At 41.5% G+C, this 18,574-nt stretch overlaps 1 protein-coding gene across 7 annotated transcripts in view; it reads left to right on the top strand.

Moving 5' to 3' along the window:
• The first annotated feature begins 3,117 nt into the window (after positions 1-3,117).
• The window catches only part of ATL2 (atlastin GTPase 2), a 67,923-nt gene continuing 52,466 nt past the window's right edge, over positions 3,118-18,574 (top strand). For 4 of the 7 annotated variants that reach the window (XM_070798519.1, XM_070798522.1, XM_070798520.1 and 1 more), the window contains exon 1: positions 3,118-3,274. In XM_070798519.1, coding sequence (XP_070654620.1) covers positions 3,157-3,274 — 118 coding nt within the window. In that variant the 5' untranslated portion in view covers positions 3,118-3,156. Of the gene's footprint in view, positions 3,275-3,618; positions 3,819-18,574 lie in introns of those variants that run through there. The other 3 variants (XM_070798523.1, XM_070798521.1, XM_070798524.1) reach the window with 3 other exon arrangements.

Below are 18,574 nucleotides of genomic sequence, written 5' to 3'. Positions count from 1 at the left end.
GTCTTAACCACGGCACTTCTAGGGAAGTCCCCAAGGAAACCAATTTTGTCTGTCTTGTTCATCAGTAGTCTGTTCAGCACACACAACAGTGTCAAACTTCGTTTGTGTAAATGAAAGAATGAAGGAAGAAATGACAGAGTAGTGAAAAATGAGGCTTGATGCATAGGTAGGGCCCAGATCATGAAAAGCCTTGTCAACTCTTTTGAAGAGTTTGGACTTCATCCTGAGCAGAGAAATCATGTGAAACAGATTTGCATCTAAGAAACTCAAGTCGGTCTGTGTGGAGGATCTACAAGGGGGAGAACGACAGGGAGGTTGTTATAATAAGTCCAGCGCAAGATGATGAGGTCCAAATCAAGCGGGAAGCTGAGGGGATGGAGAGGAGATGAGCTGAAGGGAGGTTTAGAAGTCAGAGTTGACATCACCCGGACTTGCTGGGTGTAGAGGGAGGAAGAAAGCTGCAGCATCACTGAGATTTCACTGCGATGAGAAACTAAAGACAGGAACTTCCCTGGCGGTCCAGTGGTTAACACTATGTGTTCCCAGGGCAGAGGGCATATGTTTGATCCCTGGTTGGGAAATTAAGATTCTATATGCTTCTTGGAACAGCCAAAAAAAGAGAAAGAAATTGAAAAGGCATGACTGATGGGGAAAATGGAGAAAGGCTTTAAAAAAAAAATTTTATTTACTTATTTTTAGCTGCACTGGGTCTTCATTGTTGCCCTCCGGCTTTTCTTAGCTGTGGTGAGCAGGGGCGACTCTGTAGTTGTGGTGCAATGGGCTTCTCACCGTGGTGGCTTTTCTTTTTGTGGAGCATGGGCTCTTGGTGCAGGGGCTTCAGTGGTTGTGGCTAATGGGCTTAGTTGCCCCACTGCATGTGGGATCTTCCCAGACCAGGGATTGAACCTGTGTCCTCTGCATTGCAAGGTGAATTCCCAACCATTGGACCACCAGGGAGGCCCAAGGATGGCCTTTTAAACTTATGGATTTGAGGTGACCACGGGACAGTGCTCAATCTCCTGACTGTACTTGCTTTTGGCTTCTTTACACTCCTTGGAGTCAGGAGACTGGGCCCTGTCCAGCACACTGTAGTGGCCCATGAGGTAAACGGTCTAATACTGGAAAGTACACTGGTTAGGGGCATTACTTTGCCAACAAAGGTACATATAGTCAAAGCTATGGTTTTTCCAGTAGTCATGTATGGATGTGAGAACTGGACCATAAAGAAGGCTGAGCACTGAAGAATTGATGCTTTTGAAATGTGGTGTCGTAGAGTCCCTTGGTGGAGAAGGAAATGGCAACCCACTCCAGTATTCTTGCCTAGATAATCCCGTGGACAGAGGAGCCTGGTGGGCTGCTGTCCATGGGGTCGCACAGACTCGGACACAACTGAAGCGACTTAGCAGCAGCAGCAGAGTCCCTTGGACTGCAAGGAGATCAAACCAGGCAATCTTAAAGGAAATCAATCCTGAATATTCATTGGAAGGACTGATGATGAAGCTGAAGTTCTAATACTTTGGCCACCTGATGCAAAGAGTGGATTCATTAGAAAAGACCCTGATGCTGGGGAAGATTGAAGGCAGGAGGAGAAGGGGACAGAGGAGAGATGGTTGGATGGCATCACCAACTCGATGCACATGAATTTGAGCAAGCTCCAAGAGATGGTGATGGACAGGGAAGCCCGGCATGCTGCAGTCCATGGGGTCGCAATGAATTGGACACGACTGAGCAACTGAACAACAACAACATTGCTTGGGAGGTCTCTTGACTAGTAGTGCAGCCTTAACCCCCCAGGGGTCCCTGATGGGGCGTGCTGGTGCTAAGTTTATTGCTAATTGTAACTGGAAGTTTATTCTTTGATGACAAAAATAACTCATCTTTGCATCTTCTCTCACACCTTAGAGGATGCATAATGCAGACTGCGGGCAATATTAAATAGATGTCTCATAGGAGATTAGGAAATGTAGGGAATCCATCATAGGAAATTAGGAAATCCATCATCAAGCAGGGCTCATGGCTTGGGGGGTTGCCCCAGGGTCACTGAGCCAAGATGGAGAGTTATCACGTGCAGGAGGAACTCCAAATCCCTTTCCATTGATACAGAAAACAGATGAATAAAGAGTTCAACAAAACCCCCTCTAGAATGGCACTCTGCAAGCTTTGATGACACCAGTGCTTTTCTAGAGGTCATGCTAGATGAAAGGCTGTGAAAAGACCAGGACAAGACTGCAATTGGACACTGGACACATGCCTTTACCAGAGAGAAGGAATTTCTGATGAAGCTGGTGATAGGGCAAAGATCCAAAAGAATAGAAACCATGTTTCACAGAAGCCTGCACAGGCAGATATTTATTTTTAAAAGTGACCCGAACTTTCTCTAGGATGTCACTGGATCCCCACAAGAAGGTGCATCAGTTAGGAAAGGACCTGTTACAATTCATTTTCTGATTACAGCGCTTTCTGGTTGACCCTATAAGGGGCTAGGAGCAGAAGGGCAAGGGTATGCGCAGTAAAGAAGATAGGAGGAGGGTCTCAAGTAAAAGGAAGCTATGATAAACAAAGCAGAGGATGGTCTCTAGATGGGAAACGGTATGAGAGACTTGTGCGAAGAAAAGATCAAAAGGAAAAGCAGGCCACCAGCAATAGCTCGGGAATGGAGGGAAAGCGAGGGAAGGAGGGAGAGACTAGCACTGGGGGAGGAGGTGGGGGATAAAAAAGGAGAGAAGGAAAGGAGTATGAAACATTTGCGTTGCACGAGTCAACGATTATGGAGAAGAAACGTAAAGAGAATTGGGTTACTGAATTGGGAAGGGGGAACTTGGTTCTCCGGAGAGTCCTGCGATTACACAGCGCTCGGGGGGTGTGGTCCTGAGTTTAGGGCGGTGGGAGTGCGAGAAGGTTGCGGTGAGGGCGCCGCCCAATTTCTCCCCGAAGTGGAAGCCTGGGAAAACCGAGGGGCAGGCAAGCAGGCTAGCAGGGAGGAGGCGGAGCGAGGGCGCCGAGGGGCGGGACGAGGGAGGGCGTGGGCAGAAGGAGGAGGAGGCACAGATTGCGGGCGGCGCTAGGACCTGCCGGCTCCCCGCCGGCTCCCGGGAGGTTGATAAAGCGGCGGCGGCGTTTGACGTCAGTGGGGAGTTAATTTTAAATCGGTACAAGATGGCGGAGGGGGACGAGGTAACGCGAAGCCAAGAACCGCACCAAGGGCTGCGGCGCCGGCGGCGGACCAGCGACTCAAACACCGGGGTTAACCACGTCTCGTCCACGACCCTCCTAGGTACGGGCCTGCAGGGTGGAGGCCGCAAGGCCCGCGCAAGGAGAGGGCGCGGGCCGCTCGGGCTCGCGGGCACCGGCCGCAGGCGGCGGGGTCGTCGTCCGCGGCTGGCTCGGCTCTCCTCCCGCCGCCGCGTCTGGCCGCCAGGCCTAGCCCCCTCCGCGCCCCGAGCTCCCGCGGCGCGCGGCCTGAAAAAGGCGGCCCTGGGGCCGCGGCTCCCGCAGCTGTCGGGTGAACGGGCGGCGCGCGCGTCTGCGTCCGACCCGGCCCCCCTGCCCGCCCGCCGCCGCGTGGCTGTCGCGGTGTCCGCCCCGACCTGAGGGGGCGGCCTTGAGCAGGGGCTGCAGACCCAGGGCGAGGGGAGGTCGGCGGCGGCGCGGCTCTGTCCTCGGGAGCTCCGGACTCGCCCGGGCGACCTGTCACCCGCCGCCACTCGCTGCCCTGTGTCTCGCGCGCGGAGAGGGAGGAAGGGTTAACCAGGTCGTGATGGGCCCGGCGGTGGAGGAGGACGCGCAGCGCGCGGGAGGAGCAGACACCTCGCTGCCAGGTCGGGAGGCTCTCCAGACACCCTTCCAGGAGGGAACCGCAGCCCGCAGGCCAGGGCTGCGTCCCGGGGCTTGGGTTCCGGGGCCCCGCAGTTCCCGAACCTATTCCTGCGGGTAGTGCGTGGCTAGGATGCAAGTTCAGATTTAATTGTCAAAACTGGGCTTTTGAGCTGTTTACTAGTTCTGAGACCATAGTGAGGCCCAGTCGGGCTGAAAGTGTCGGTGGTGTGAAGTCACCTGATCCTTCGCTCGCCGGTTTTGCTGAATGTGAGCTCCTACTGTACGGGTAAAGGAGCGCCCCTGCCCCTTGGAAGACGCACTTGCTTTGGCAGCAGAGTGTTGTGTGTCTCTCTTACTCATTACACCCTATTTTTAGGAGTTTAGCATTTGATCTTTCACTGTGGTGTGAATTGAACGCCTGAAATCTTGATTGAGAATTTTGATGGTACTTAAAGGCATAAAGTTTTCCCAAGGCTTATAATCAGTAAAAGCTTGAGCTTAGGCAAGTGTGGCCGTGACATAGATAAGAGTTTATTAAGTATATTAAGTATGAACTGTGTTTTTCAAGTTTCTCTCCACAGTCTGATAAAGGTTTTGTGAGGTAAAATGTAAAACATTTTGATGAAAAACTCCCTTTAATAGAAAAGTTTATGTGAAATATATTTTATCATTTACGTTAGCCCTTGGACGTGTTGAACGTATGTCAGAGGTAAGGACAAACTGGAAGTTTTGTTAAGGTACAGGGAACAGGAAATAAAGTTGATGTTATTATTGCTTGCCAACCAAAGCACTTGACAGAGCTGTTTATGCAGGAAAAAAATGCCACTAGAGAAGAGAGGTATGCCTTAAGTCTATTCTGGTTGGAATTCTCAAGTCATTAGTTGTTCTGGAATGCCGATGGATTGGTTAGTTTAGCTCTTTTGGACCTGGGAATGTGTGTGCACGTGTTTGTTTACTTATACCGTTTTAGATGTAGTTTCAGAGCGTTTTATGTGCTTGCCTTATTAGGAGAAACGTTGCTTTATGACTCACAGTTATGAACCTCGTTTTTAGGCTATGGCATATTGAAAAGAGATGCTATTCTTAAGACTTGATATATCGGGGTCATCATTTATTAAATGCTCTGTCTGCTACTCACAGGTTTTTGTCTTTTGTGTGTGTTTGTGAAGTTAGTCCTTCACTTGAAAGCCATTTCTATCAAATGACTGCCCAAAATAGTCCCTCTTCCTGCTGATTTTCTCTGAATCACCCTTTACTACATTAAAAACTAAGTAAATTGGCTGAGATGTGTGCAAACAGGCTCTGAATGAGCAGGTTAGATTTCGGCTGTAGAAACTCTGTCTCCCTCTGCTTCCTGGATAAAGTTGAAGAGTTGGGGTGAGTCAGGTGCTGCTCTTGTAGTTCAGTCTTAGGAAGATGCTGTGTCTCTTCAGTGTTTATTCTTTTTAGGATTGTAAGACCTTTATAAAAGACCTAGGAACTCTTCCGTTGACTTTGTAGGATGATAAGAATCTGTGGATGTGATTAAATATATTTAGTAAAGTGTTTTGAAATCCTTCAGATTTTTCGTTTGGGGAAGATGGAGGGGCCTTATATTAAAGAGGCACTTATTATAGGGCAGATAAACCACGACTTAAAATGAGATTCAGTCCTTAAATGGAATGCACCTGTTTTCAAATTCATTTTTAGGTTGCCTCTCTGTTTTAACTTTAGGGTAGGGTTTTGGAATACTCACAAGTGAAAGTAAGTTTCTTGAAATTTTTAGACCCGTTTCCAAAATTGTGCCTTTTCCATTTATCCGCTATTAAGCAGCTACTAAGAGTATAGGGTCGTGAAGAGTCGGACACGACTGAGCAACTGAACTGAACTGAAGAGTATACTTGGAGGACTGTCGCCTAGTTTGATGCTGGAGTTCAAGACATATTTAAAATTGTGAGACCTAGTAGTAAGATGCATTTAAAAAATGCATCTTATGCACATTGTTTATGTTGTTTATGCTTAATTGGGAGACCTTTTTGACACACAGTTGTAAGTAAAGCTGTTTGGCAGTCTGTCAAAGGGCCAGAAATGTACGGGGTGGGAATAGAAGTTAGACTTTTTATAACAGTGACTTATAGCTTTACAGAAGGAGTTTTTCTCTAGAGTGGGTGCAGGGAAACAGCTTTTTAAAATTTTTTTTAAAGAAGTGTGATGGTATTGTCTAGCCATTTTGGGGTTGTATTGTTTACTCTTTGGGGCATTATTTAACTTTAGGAAGATAGATGTGAATATAGAATAACCAAACTTGATCCTCCAATTCATTACTGATGTAAGTTTCTTGCTATCCTTTACTCTTCTTTATCACCCATAATACAGAAGACCTATTGAGGGCTTTCTCCATAGCTTTAAAAGTGGATATCCAGAAAAAAAGACCAACCTGAGGATATAGTGTCAGCAGGATAATACTTGATACTTTATAAAGCACTTCAAACATCGTGCTTTGATTTTATTCTTAAAACCTTCCTCTGGAGGAATTAAGTTATTGCCGCTGAAGGGAGTGATTGAGACTGGTCTACAGTCACAGAAGTGACTCAGAGGTGCTCCTCACCAGACTTGGAGGAGGGTAGGGGCCTCTTTTCATTCAGATTGTCATGTATCATAGTCATGACCGGGTAAAATTTTGTTGAATGAAGTCTGAAATCATACTAATGAGATGATGGAGCAGTTAAAAAGTAAAGGTAGGGCAAATCACTTAAGTGGAGTGGGAAATTTTAAAGTAGGAAGGGAAAAGGTGGATATTGTAGAAAGAAGAATTAATAATGTAGATGTTGGGGTTAGTCTTCTGGCCAGTATAAGTAGAATCTAGGGGATTCCCTTTACCAGTTTAGTAAAGTTATTTGTACAACTTGTATTTCTATGATTGGCATCAAAATAAATAGTGACTAATAACTTGGTGAAATGTGTAACTGATGAAAGATTAATTTAGGCTCTCTAATGGTTTTGCCTTTTTATTATATAATACTGATTGTGGGGGCAATGTTTCTTTACCATGTCGCTCAGTCGTGTCCGACTCTCTGCGACCCCATGGACTGTAGCCTACCAGGCTCCTCCGTCCTTGGGATTTTCCAGGCAAGAATACTGGAGTGGGTTGCCATTTCCTTTTCCAGGAAATCTTCCCAACCCAGGGATTGAACCCAGGTCTCCCGCACTGTAGGCAGATGCTTTACCATCTGAGCCACCAGGGAAGTCCAGTGGAAAAAAAATGAGGACTCAAAAGCTGAGTGACTTCATTTAAACTCTGAGCTTGAAACCCCTCACACGCAGTAGTGATAATCATCCCATAAGGGCTGTTGTGGGAAACAAATGAGGTGAGGGTACCAGTGTTTCATAAATTATAAAGCTGTGTGTAAGATACAGTAATGTATAGGTAAGAATATGCCAGTTGGACTACTTGTGCTGTTATATTAATATATGTGTATATTTGCAGTCAGAAAGTTTCTTTTTTTCCCCCTGTAATGTGAAAGTTTAGTGTGGTCAAGAGTGGTGGGTGAATTTTTAACTTTATCTATAAAATGCTGATAATGTGTTCATGATTAGGGTTATTAAATGTGATTAAAGTGCTTAACTCAGTATCAAACATTCTATTTGGTGGTACTTACTATAATGTGTGGTTATTTAAGATGAGACTTTGAACTAAACATTTAATTTTTAAAATAGGTGATTTGAAAAGTCTTTGTTTAGTTTTTATCAGATAAAAATAAACATATTTCTCAGCTACCTTTATTTTAATAAACTTGCATTTTAGAGAATCATTTAATCATGTGGCAGATAATCTTCTGAAGTTTATTTCAGTTTCAGGATTCAATATGAATCATGGCAGTTTTCAAGTAGAAAACATTGGCTTTTCAAACAGTAAAGGTGCGAAATCTAATTAATGTCTGTATGCACAAGAATGCCTGAAACAGTGATTGATTTGAAACCACACTAATCATGAATCCCATAAAAAGCTTTTTTTCCCCCTTTCTGTAGTCGTCATTCATAGAAGAGTCTTGGGTAGTGATAAGAAAGTACGTATTTTAACTCAAGACTTAATTTTGAATTTTGAGTAGTGTAGACTTCCATGGCCTTTGGAATGGAATAACATTTTTTCCTTCCTGAAGGAACTATCTACCCTAGCAAGCTGGTGTCTTTTTTTCTTTTGGATTACTAAGTAGTTAATCTGTGGAGGTACTTTAGAAACTTTAAAGCCTCCTATAACGAAACTCTGTAAAGGGCTGAAATTGGCACCCATTGAGTTGCTCTTTTCCTATTTGAATGACTGCGTTTATGAGCTGGATTAAAAGCTGGATTAAGTTCACTTTTATCAGAATGGTGGGAGGGGGTTTGAATTTTGAATAAGTTGGAGAGAAATTTTGACGAAATTTGAACGAAATTCACCATTGTTCTTAGTTTTTTTGATGTCAGTGGGTGATGCCATCCAACCATCTCATCCTCTGTCACTCCCTTCTCCTGCCCTCTGTCTTTCCCAGCATGAATCTTTTCCAATGAGTTGGCTCTTCCCATCAGGTGCCCAAAGTATTGGAGTTTCAGCTTCAGCATCTGTCCTTCCAATGAATATTCAGGACTGATTTCCTTTAGGATTGACTGGTTTGATCTCCTTGTAGTCCAAGGGACTCTCTCAAGAGTCTTCTCCAGCACCACAGTTTGAAAGCATCAGTTCTCGGCACTCAGCCTTCTTTATGGCCCAACTCTCTCATCTGTACTTCACTACTGGAAAACCCATAGCTTTGACTGGATGGACCTGTGTTGGCAAAGTGATGCTAGGTTCACTAAGTGATGCTAAGTGATCACTGTCTAGGTTTGTCATAGCTCTTCTTCCAAGGAGCGAGTGCCTTTTAATTTCCTGGCTGCAGTCACTGTCCTCAGTGATTTTGGAGCCCAAGAAAATAAAGTCTGTCACTGTTTCCACATCTGTTCAGTCTTCCTTTTGATTATGGAGTTATTTCTTACTGAATAATGCTGGCCAAACATCTTTCTAGATAAATCTTGACTTACAGGGTAAGGTCTTAAAAGTAGTTTTCAGGGTTCAAATGGCCTGTACAGTTTCAAGATTGAAGACCACATCAGCATATCCATTCAGAAAGGTTATACCCATTTATTCTGTCTCCATTTGTTCACAAATGAGTGTTGTTAATTAAAAATAAATACCAACAAATGGGAAAAATGGGGATCCCACTGTTTGTTTCATTTGCATTTCTTTGATTACAGTTGATATTGAAATTTTAACATGGTAATTGAATGTGAATTTTTGGTAATTGACCTGCTGTCAGTGTTTATCTTATCTTTGTAAAAGTTCTTTTATATACAAGAAATTCTTTTTCCTGTTTGCTTTTTGACTTTGTGGGTTGTTTTTGCGAAATACTATATTTAAAAAAAATACTTAAAATGGTTCGATATGAGTTCTTTCCTTAAATTGGCATCTCTGATGGCATGTCTGAACTTAGTAACTTAGTGCTAGTCTCTTGAATATTTAGGTATGCACACCTGGAGGTTTTTTCCTTCTTTTTTGTTTTGAATTCTTTGTGAGATATTGTTCCCATCTCTTTTTAATACCAAAGTATGGGCATCTGCTTCCCTGATAGCTCAGTTGGTAAAGAATCAGCCTGCAATGCAGGAGACCCTGGTTTGATTCCTGGCTTGGGAAGATCCTGTGGCGAAAGGATGGGCTACCCATTCCAGTATTCTTGGGCTTCCCTTGTGGCTCAGCTGGTTAAGAATCCGCCTGCAATGTGGGAGACCTGGGTTCAGTCTCTGGGTTGGGAAGATCCCCTGGAGAAGGAAAAGGCTACCCACTCAAGTATTCTGGCCTGGAGAATTCCCTGAACTATAATATAATAGTCCATGGGGTTGCAAAGAGTTGGACACAACTGAGCGACTTTCACTCACATAGGCATCTGCTTCAGTGCTTAGTAGGGTGGTAGAAGCATCCAAACTTAGGAGCTGGATTCAGATCACCATCGTTTTTAAGCTTTGGCTTCCTTAACAAAACAAACAAACCCTACTTTAGAAATTTAAGGTTCAAAGATAATATTTTTCAAAGCTCCTGACGTCTATTGAGTGTACAGGGTTACTCCTCAGGGTAAAGGAGAGCCTGAAGGGGCTGCGGCTAGTTTTTTCTTTTGGGGGTAAAGAGGTGGAGTAGGACAGTCAGGTAGAGGGCCATCCTTGGACAAAGAACTAGCTTTTTTCTCCCCTTGATGTTATGTTGCTATATTGACACCTTATAAAAAGGCTTTCTGTTTCTTGTAGTGAGTACCTATGTAGAAAAGTGCAAAAGAGATCACTCTTTTCTAAAGCTTTCATGTAGTTGGGAGATCAGATAGACCTTATGCATGTTTGTGAGTAAAGTTTATCATGAAGTTTCTAATTTCAGAAGTAGAAATTAGTGTGTTAATATTGTTAAGGAAGACTTGGGGGAAGTTGGGCTTATCAGTCCTTGAAGTCCTTAGCAGAGTTGTAGGATATACCACTTGTTTGAAGATAGAAAGATAGGCTTATGTTGGGAAGCTTTAAAGTACTTGTTCCTGCTTTCTAAGAATTTTTCTAAAAAGGATGCTTGAAATATTTAAAAGCAATTAGAAGCAACTGAAAGATCAAATTTGTTAGAGCATGTTTAATAAAAAAGGATATGAGTTTTTCTGTAGCCAAGTACAGCAAAGAATTGATTTAAATAACTGAATAACTACTAGAAAAACTTTGAATAGCCCCCCTAGCTGTACCTAAAAACTGTAAAGATGTGTGCTCCATGCCGCTATTTTTGATTATGTGTGTATTTCTCTGCCGCAGGAAATCCTGACACTTACTCTAAAATTGCCAAACTTAGAGAAAGAACAAAGGAGAGGATAGTGAGAACCTTTGACACTCTTATCCTGTTTTTTTTTTTTTTTCAAATTAATCACATTTTATCTAGCTGGAAAGATGGTTATTTGTCCCTTTTGGCTCTACTTCCTTTTTACCCCTGCTTTTAGTAGGATTTTGCCTGCACTGAGCCAGGGTTGGGATTTGAGTATACTCTTTGCTTTCCTTTCTTTAAACTGTTGCTGTAATAAGTCATCTGAGGTTGAGAGTTGAAGCAAAGTGGAACGTAGTGTCTTGTTTACAGAGACTTGACACATACCTGTTTGAGATTTGTCATGAAAAGCCTATTTGAAATTTAAGCTTGAGTGTATTTTTTTTTTAATAACTTCTTTGCTAGCCTGTTACCCCAAATTTCAATAGCTCTTCTATGAGTTTAATATCTTTTATCTTACTGCAGAGTTAGTTGGGAGGCCTTCAGAGTAAATGATTAAACGATTTGCCTAAATTGAGGCAACGCACTCTGGTTTTGTTGGATTCCTGATTGCTTTGTTAAAGTCTTGGGAGTCACTGTAGCAACAGTACATTTGGAAATGGGAATTTAGTGCTTTGTCGCTTTATAAAGGCTTATAGAGAAGAGAATGTCCCTTATAAAAAATATGGAATAATTTGGTATTATTTGTTGCCTACTCTTAAGAACGATGTTGAAACTAGCTAGCTCTTGCATGCATCACTTTTCTATTTTTACTGTCACCTCTTGACTTTGAGCTTTTCACCTTATACTCAGGCTCCTTCGTTTGCCTTATATCTGATTTCCCTGTTTTTAGACTCATTATTATACTTCTTACTCACTCATCACTTTAAGTTTATCTGTGCAGCACAGCTTTGATCCTATCACTCTGCTTCAGAATTTTCCATGGCTCTCCTCAGGATGATGCTTAGCATTTTTAAACTTTTTTATTCTTTTGTTTTAAAAATTTTATTTTGTGGCACTGGGTCTTAGTTGTGGCACATGGGATCTTCCATTTTTGTTACAGCATGCAGGATCTTCAGTTGCTGCATGTGAGACCTAGTTCTGACCAGTGATTGAATCCAGACCCTCTACACTGGAGTGCATCTTAGCCACAGGACTACCAGAGAAGTCCTAGCTTAAATTGTTTAGCTTAATCTGATTCTCATGACTTAGAGAAATGCAGCCTTCTCCAGGGTATCTTCATTGATAACCCTGGTTTAAATAATCCCATATTATCTCTTTCTCGTTATACTGTCACTTTATACTCATTTGTGTCAGAACTTTGAGTAAGGACTGTTAGTAGCAAATTGTACTTCCTCTCAGATCAGATCAGATCAGTCGCTCAGTCGTGTCCGACTCCTTGCGACGCCATGAATCGCAGCACGCCAGGCCTCTCTGTCCATCACCAACTCCTGGAGTTCACTCAGACTCACGTCCATCGAGTCAGTGATGCCATCCAGCCATCCTCTGTCGTCCCCTTCTCCTCCTGCCCCCAATACCTCCCAGCATTAGAGTCTTTTCCAGTGAGTCAACTCTTCGCATGAGGTGCCCGAAGTACTGGAGTTTCAGCTTTAGCATCATTCCTTCCAAAGAAATCCCAGGGCTGATCTCCTTCAGAATGGACTGGTTGGATCTCCTTGCAGTCCAAGGGACTCTCAAGAGACTTCTCCAACACCACAGTTCAAAAGCATCAATTCTTTGGCGCTCGGCCTTCTTCACAGTCCAACTCTCACATCCGTACTTCTCTAGTGTCTAGCAATAGTGCCTTGCTCTCTGATGATTAGTCTGAAGTAGTTAGGTTGAGAGAATCTTCATGACACATCGCTGAGCATCGTTGGAATCAGTGAATATGAAACAGTAAGTTGCATATTTGTTTACATATACATATATATGCATATCTTACCAAAGATGGGAAAGTATAATTTTATTGCATCTTATGTTTTTAAAGTCTTCAATTAAAACCTGCCCTTCTAGAAGTTATGAAGAAAAAATTTTTTCCCTAATGGAGGACTGTATAAATGATTTGCTAACTATAAATGATTAAGTTTTCACAAGGAAATTTTTTGAAAAAATAAAGAGAAAGATAGCTGTATGCTAAGATTTGTTATAAAAATGAGAAATAAACTTCTTTGCTTTTAAACAAACTGTATTTTTGGTAACTTTTTTTTAACTTTATAAAGATCTTGAGCACATAAGAATTGACTTGTGAGTTTGTTCAACAAACATGCTCATTTGGCATAGTTGGAGAATGATGGATCTGACAGTTACAAAGACTGGGTGTACATTGTGATCTGACCACTTCAAAATGTTAGATTTTGTTTACATTAAGCAAACCTCAGTGTCCTCCTTCATACAGATACGAAAACTCTTAGCTGCTTTTGAGGCTTATATAGTTATTAGCATAGAGTAGGCATTCTAAGTGCTTTTCTCTCTTCTAAAGTAACATCTAAAATTATTTCGTAAAGTAAATTATTTCAAGGAATGAGAAAATTCTTAATAATATCCCTTCTCCCAGTACCCAATTCTTTCAGTTCTCTGTTCAAATGCCTCCTTATTGAGGAGCCTTGCCTGACTGTTCTGTAAAATGGCAACCCCTGTTTTCATTTCCCTTGACTGGTTTTATTTTTCTCTATAGCATTGGCTTCCCTGGTGGCTCACATGGTCAAGAATCTGCCTGCAATGTGGGAGACCTGGGTTCTATCCCTGGGTCAGGAAGATCCCCTGGATAAGGGAATGGCAACCCACTCCAGTATTCTTGCCTGGAGGATTCCATGGACAGAGGAGCCTGGTGGGCTACAGTCCTTGGGGTCTCCAAGAGTCAGACACAACTGAGTGATTAACATTTTTCACCTCTCACATTTGGATCTTATGCACTAATTTTAATTCTCTTTCATACTTTATTTATCAGTAGATATTCAGGTTCCAAATTTTTTTTGCAGTTAGAGACAGTCCTCCATTGAAAAGGAACCATGTCTCTTCTGTGCATTTGGGTAAGAATTCCTCTGGCATGTAAATAACTTATCTAAAATTAAATTTAAAAAGTTTCAATACTGTTTACTCAAATTCTCTAAAATAGTGTACCACACAACAAAAAATGTGTCTCCCATCCTTTTTTTTTTTTTTTTTTAAAGGTACAAAAGATGCAGGCCCCTTGGGGTGACTTGGGTGAGATTTTTTCTGTAAGACTTTCCTTTAGGAACGTCCTTTCCTACTGAGGACTCTTAAGTTGCAGAACCTAAATAGAATTTTTCTGAATTTCTGTCTTGTTGCTTAGAGCCTCCCAAGCCATTATTTATTCTAGCATTTCTTAGCTAGTCAACAAAATTCACTTCATAAACTGCCACCTTTTAAAAAATAATCTAATTTAATTTCAGTTGAAAATTTGTAATCTTAAAGTATATGCATGTATATTTAAATGTATGCTTTAAGAGCTGGTTAATATTTGATGATAAACTTTGAGAGATATATTTTGTGATCTATTTTACATTTTTCCTCTATTTAGATAAATGCATAAAAACATTTTTATTCATTTTTTTTAATAGATTCAGATTTTATTGTTTGCTCAATGTGGGGAATAATCTAAGTCCTCCATATTGAGGAAAGTCAACTTTGTTTTATATAAACTTAAAAGCCAACCAGAGTCAAATCATGTTTGATAAAATGAACAGTTTTAAATTAGAAGTGAGTATATAATGAACAGTTTTAAATCAGAAGCCAGTACTTTGGCCATCTGATGTGAAGAGCCGACTCATTGGAAAAGACCCTGATGCTGGGAAAGACTGAAGGCAGGAGGAGAAGGGGATGACAGCGGATGCAGTGGTTGGATGGCATCACCAACTCGATGGACATGAGTTTGAGCAAGCTCTGGGAGTTGGTGATGGACAGGGAAGCCTAGCATGCTGCAGTCCATGGGGTTGCAGAGTCAAACATGACTGAACAACATTTTTGTCTCCCAGAGAAACCCTGTATATACAATAACTTTTAGTTACCTTGTCTTTTATTAACAATGTTTGGGCATACTAATTTTATCTTTTTTAAATCCTATTTTTAAAGCAGCAGTGGCAATAAGAAAATATCCTTCATTCTTGAAAATATTTTTAGCATAGTCTTGTTGTTAGTTGCTAAGTTGTGTCCATCTCTTTTGCGACCCAATGGACAGGCTCCTCTGCCCATGGCATTTCTCAGGCGAGAATACTGAAGTGGGTTGTTCAGTATTCTTTAAATGGAAACAGCAAAAATTCTATGTCATCACTGCCGGTTACTGTGGAAACAGTAGATTACAAGTGGGAAATAATGTTTGAGTCTTACAGGAAAACATTTTTTTGTTTATCTCATGATTTGAGAGTAATGAAGGAAGGAAATATGAACTACTGTATATGCTCTTTAAAAGTATTTTTAAAGCTTGGTGATTTAGGATGGTCTTGTTGGTCAGATGGGCAAAGCTGATGGGGGAAAGTATCTGATGTATGACATTAGTGGAAGGTCTCCTGGAGTCTTTAAAGTTTTCATTTTTACCATTTGCATCATAGTTCCAGTTTTATAGGAGAGAAATTTAAGTTATTAATAACAGTATTTTATAGGAGCAAATTGTTAAACTCTTTTTTGTGGTACCTGTTTGGCTAATAGCTACTTCTCTTCTTAAAAATGTTTGAAGTCCAAGTTTGTGTCTTTGTCAGTATGCTTATTCTGGGCTGCATCTGTTTGGGCAGGGAAAGGGAAGCCTGCTATTAGACGCTCACCAGGTGATTGATGATGGCTCCAGGCCAATACTTTTCAACCCTCGCTATATATCATATTAACACATTAGAAAAAATTCTATATTTATATTTTGAAAGTAGGGGTGTCTATGTACACTACCTCTTTTCACTTTATACAGCATCCAGAGTAGCTCAGCTAGAGTGGTTAGCAGTCTCTCAGGAAAATGGAGGATTATAGCATAGCTTGAAAACCTGTTTTCCTTTACTGAAAACGTTAGCATCACTGAATGCTACATGAAATAAAATGAATGGTCTTTACCTTCTAAATACCTGTACAATACCGTGATCATCAGTACTCTGTTCTGTTCAGAGGACCGTCAATGTTGGCATCACAACATTATCAAGTTGGGAGTTAGAAATGCAGTTTTAGCCTCCCATCCCAGGTTGCCTGAATCAGAATGTTCAAGAAGAGCCAGGTGATTCATATGCATTTAAAAAGTTTGAGAAACACTAATGTAGAGAAAATAACACTAAATAAAACCACAGTCAGGTCTCTCTCCACACGGTGGTCCAATCATGTGTTTTCCTTGTCTTAAAAATGAGTGAGTTTGGCTGCATAATCTCTAAAGCCCCTGTGAGTGATATATTAGATTTAATTTTAAATATGGAGGCTAATTTTTCAGCATCTGTACTAGAACTTGAATGCCCTAAAATTTCTTGACATTCTGGGGAGTGTATTCATATATTCTCTTTATGCGTAAACACTTGTAAGGAGTTTAAAAATGTCCCCCTCTCCAATTAAGAAAGCTGTTTCTTGAGTTCTTTTAAAAAAATATTCATTGTTTAACCATAAGATCTTGGTGTGATGAGGACTCACAGGAATTGATTCACAAAGGAGTGAATTTGTCACTATTGGAGATACTCAGAATTACCTTTTTTGTTTTAATCTTTCATGGCACCATCCTGCCCCTCCTGGTCACTAAAGTGCTGTGAAAGTAGCAGAAACATTGAGAAGTACAGTTTGAGAGACCTTTTCTCACTTCTAATAGCTCTGGTCTATATTTCTATCTTTTGTACTTAGATCTACTTCATTTCCTAATAAAGACTATTAGCCTCACCACATAAAACGCTTACTATTATGGGAAATTTCAGATATGTACAGAAGAGAACAACGTTAGAAACCTGTGTATAAACATCTCCAAGATTAAACGATCATCAATATAATGGCCACTTTCTTTTATCTATTTTCCATACCCAGCCTCCCTACCAGATTACTCTGAAGCAAATAACAGATTATATGAATGTTCTGTGTCTTTAAAAGAGTAAAGCTTTTTAAAGAAACAGCCTTGGTACTATTACCATGCTAGAAAAATAATTCTTTAATACCACATATCCAGAGTTCATATTTCCCTGATTGCTTCAGGTTTGTAGTAGTTGATTTGCTTGAACAAGGCCCCCTCGCTGCCTTTGGTTGATACGGCTCTTAAGTCTCCTTCTCTTTTTTCCCGCCTTTATTTTTTCAATTGTTTGTCCAGGTTTGCTTGTCCAGTGAAATTTCCTATATTCTTGTTTTCTGACTCCATCTCTGTGGTGGTAGTGAATGTGTCTCTTTTCTTTCCCATAGTTAGATCTAGAGGCTTGATCAGTTTGATGTTTTAAAAAATTTTCCTCAAACATATGTCTTTGGTGGTATCTTTTGGTTTCTGATACATCACAGTTCAGTTCAGTTCAGTCACTTTGTGTCCAACTCTTTGCGTCCAACTCTTTGCAACCTCAAGGATTGCAGCATGCCAGGCCTCCCTGTCCATCACCAATTCCTGGAGTTTACTCAAACTCATGTCCATTGAGTCAGTGATGCCATCCAACCATCTCATCCTCTGTCGTCCCCTTCTCCTCCCACCTTCAATCTTTCCCAGCATCAGGGTCTTTTCCAGTGAGTCGGTTCTTCACAGCAGGTGGCCAAAGTACTGAAGCTTCAGCTTCAGCATCAGTCCTTCCAATGAGTATTTAGGACTGATTTTCTTTAGGATTGATTGGTTGGATCTCCTTGCAGTCCAAGGGACTCTCTCAAGAGTCTTCTCCAACACCACAGTTCAAAAGCATCAATTCTTTAGCGCTCAGCTTGCTTCATAGTCCAACTCTCACATCCATACATGACTACTGAAAAAACTATAATTTTGACTAGACTGACTTTATAACTTTGACTGACTAGACTTTTGTTGGCAAAGTAATGTCTTTGCTTTTTAATATGCTGTCTAGGTTGGTCATAACTTTACTTCCAAGGAGTAAGCGTCTTTTAATTTCATGGCTGCAGTCACCATCTGCAGTGATTTTGGAGTCCCCCCAAAATAAAGCCTATTACTGTTTCCATTGTTTCCCCATCTGTTTGCCATGAAGTGATGGGACCGGATGCCATGATCTTAGTTTTCTGAATGTTGAGTTTTAAGCCAACTTTCTCACTCTCCTCTTTCACTTTCATCAAGAGGCTCTTTAGTTCTTCTCTGCTTTCTGCCATAAGGGTGATGTCATCTGCATATCCTGGCAGTCTTGAATCTAGCTTGTGCTTCATCCAACCCGGTGTTTCGCATGATGTCCATGAAACTTTTGATTGTCTCTTTGTAATGTTGCTGCTGCTGCTAAGTCGCTTTAGTGTTTCGACTCTGTGCCACCCTGTAGATGGCAGCCCACCAGGCTCCACAGTCCCTGGGATTCTCCAGGCAAAAACACTGGAGTGGGTTGCCATTTCCTCCTCCAATGCATGAAAGAGAAAAGTGAAAGTGAAGCCGCTCAATTGTGTCCGACTCTTCACGACCCCATGGTCTGTAGCCCACCAGGCTCCTCCGTCCATGGGATTTTCCAGACAAGAGTACTCGAGTGGGGTGCCATTGTCTTCTCCGCTTTGGATGTTAAGGGTGGGTTAATCTATCCGTTGTAATCTATCCCCTTTGCTTTTCACTCAGTTATCTTAGTAGTCTTGACTCAGTAGTCTTAGTAGTCTTCGTGCATTGTTGCCTTTTGAAGTCCTCATTTCTAGGGAATGAAGACTACCTGGATTTTCTTCAAGACCTTACTACTTAATTGTTTCCTGGATAAACAGTCTTAAGTCAGATCATTAGTTCCTGTAAGTGTGTTTTATTTTCAGTTGAGTTTTGTTTTAGAGAATCTTTCTATATCGTGCTTGATCTTGAAAATAAATGAAAAGAAAATTGGACAA

This window comes from Bos indicus, chromosome 11 (genome assembly GCF_029378745.1).
Source record: "Bos indicus isolate NIAB-ARS_2022 breed Sahiwal x Tharparkar chromosome 11, NIAB-ARS_B.indTharparkar_mat_pri_1.0, whole genome shotgun sequence".
NCBI lineage: Eukaryota > Metazoa > Chordata > Mammalia > Artiodactyla > Bovidae > Bos > Bos indicus.
Note: the sequence above shows the minus strand (reverse complement) of the source record. Positions and strands in the feature narration are given on the sequence as shown.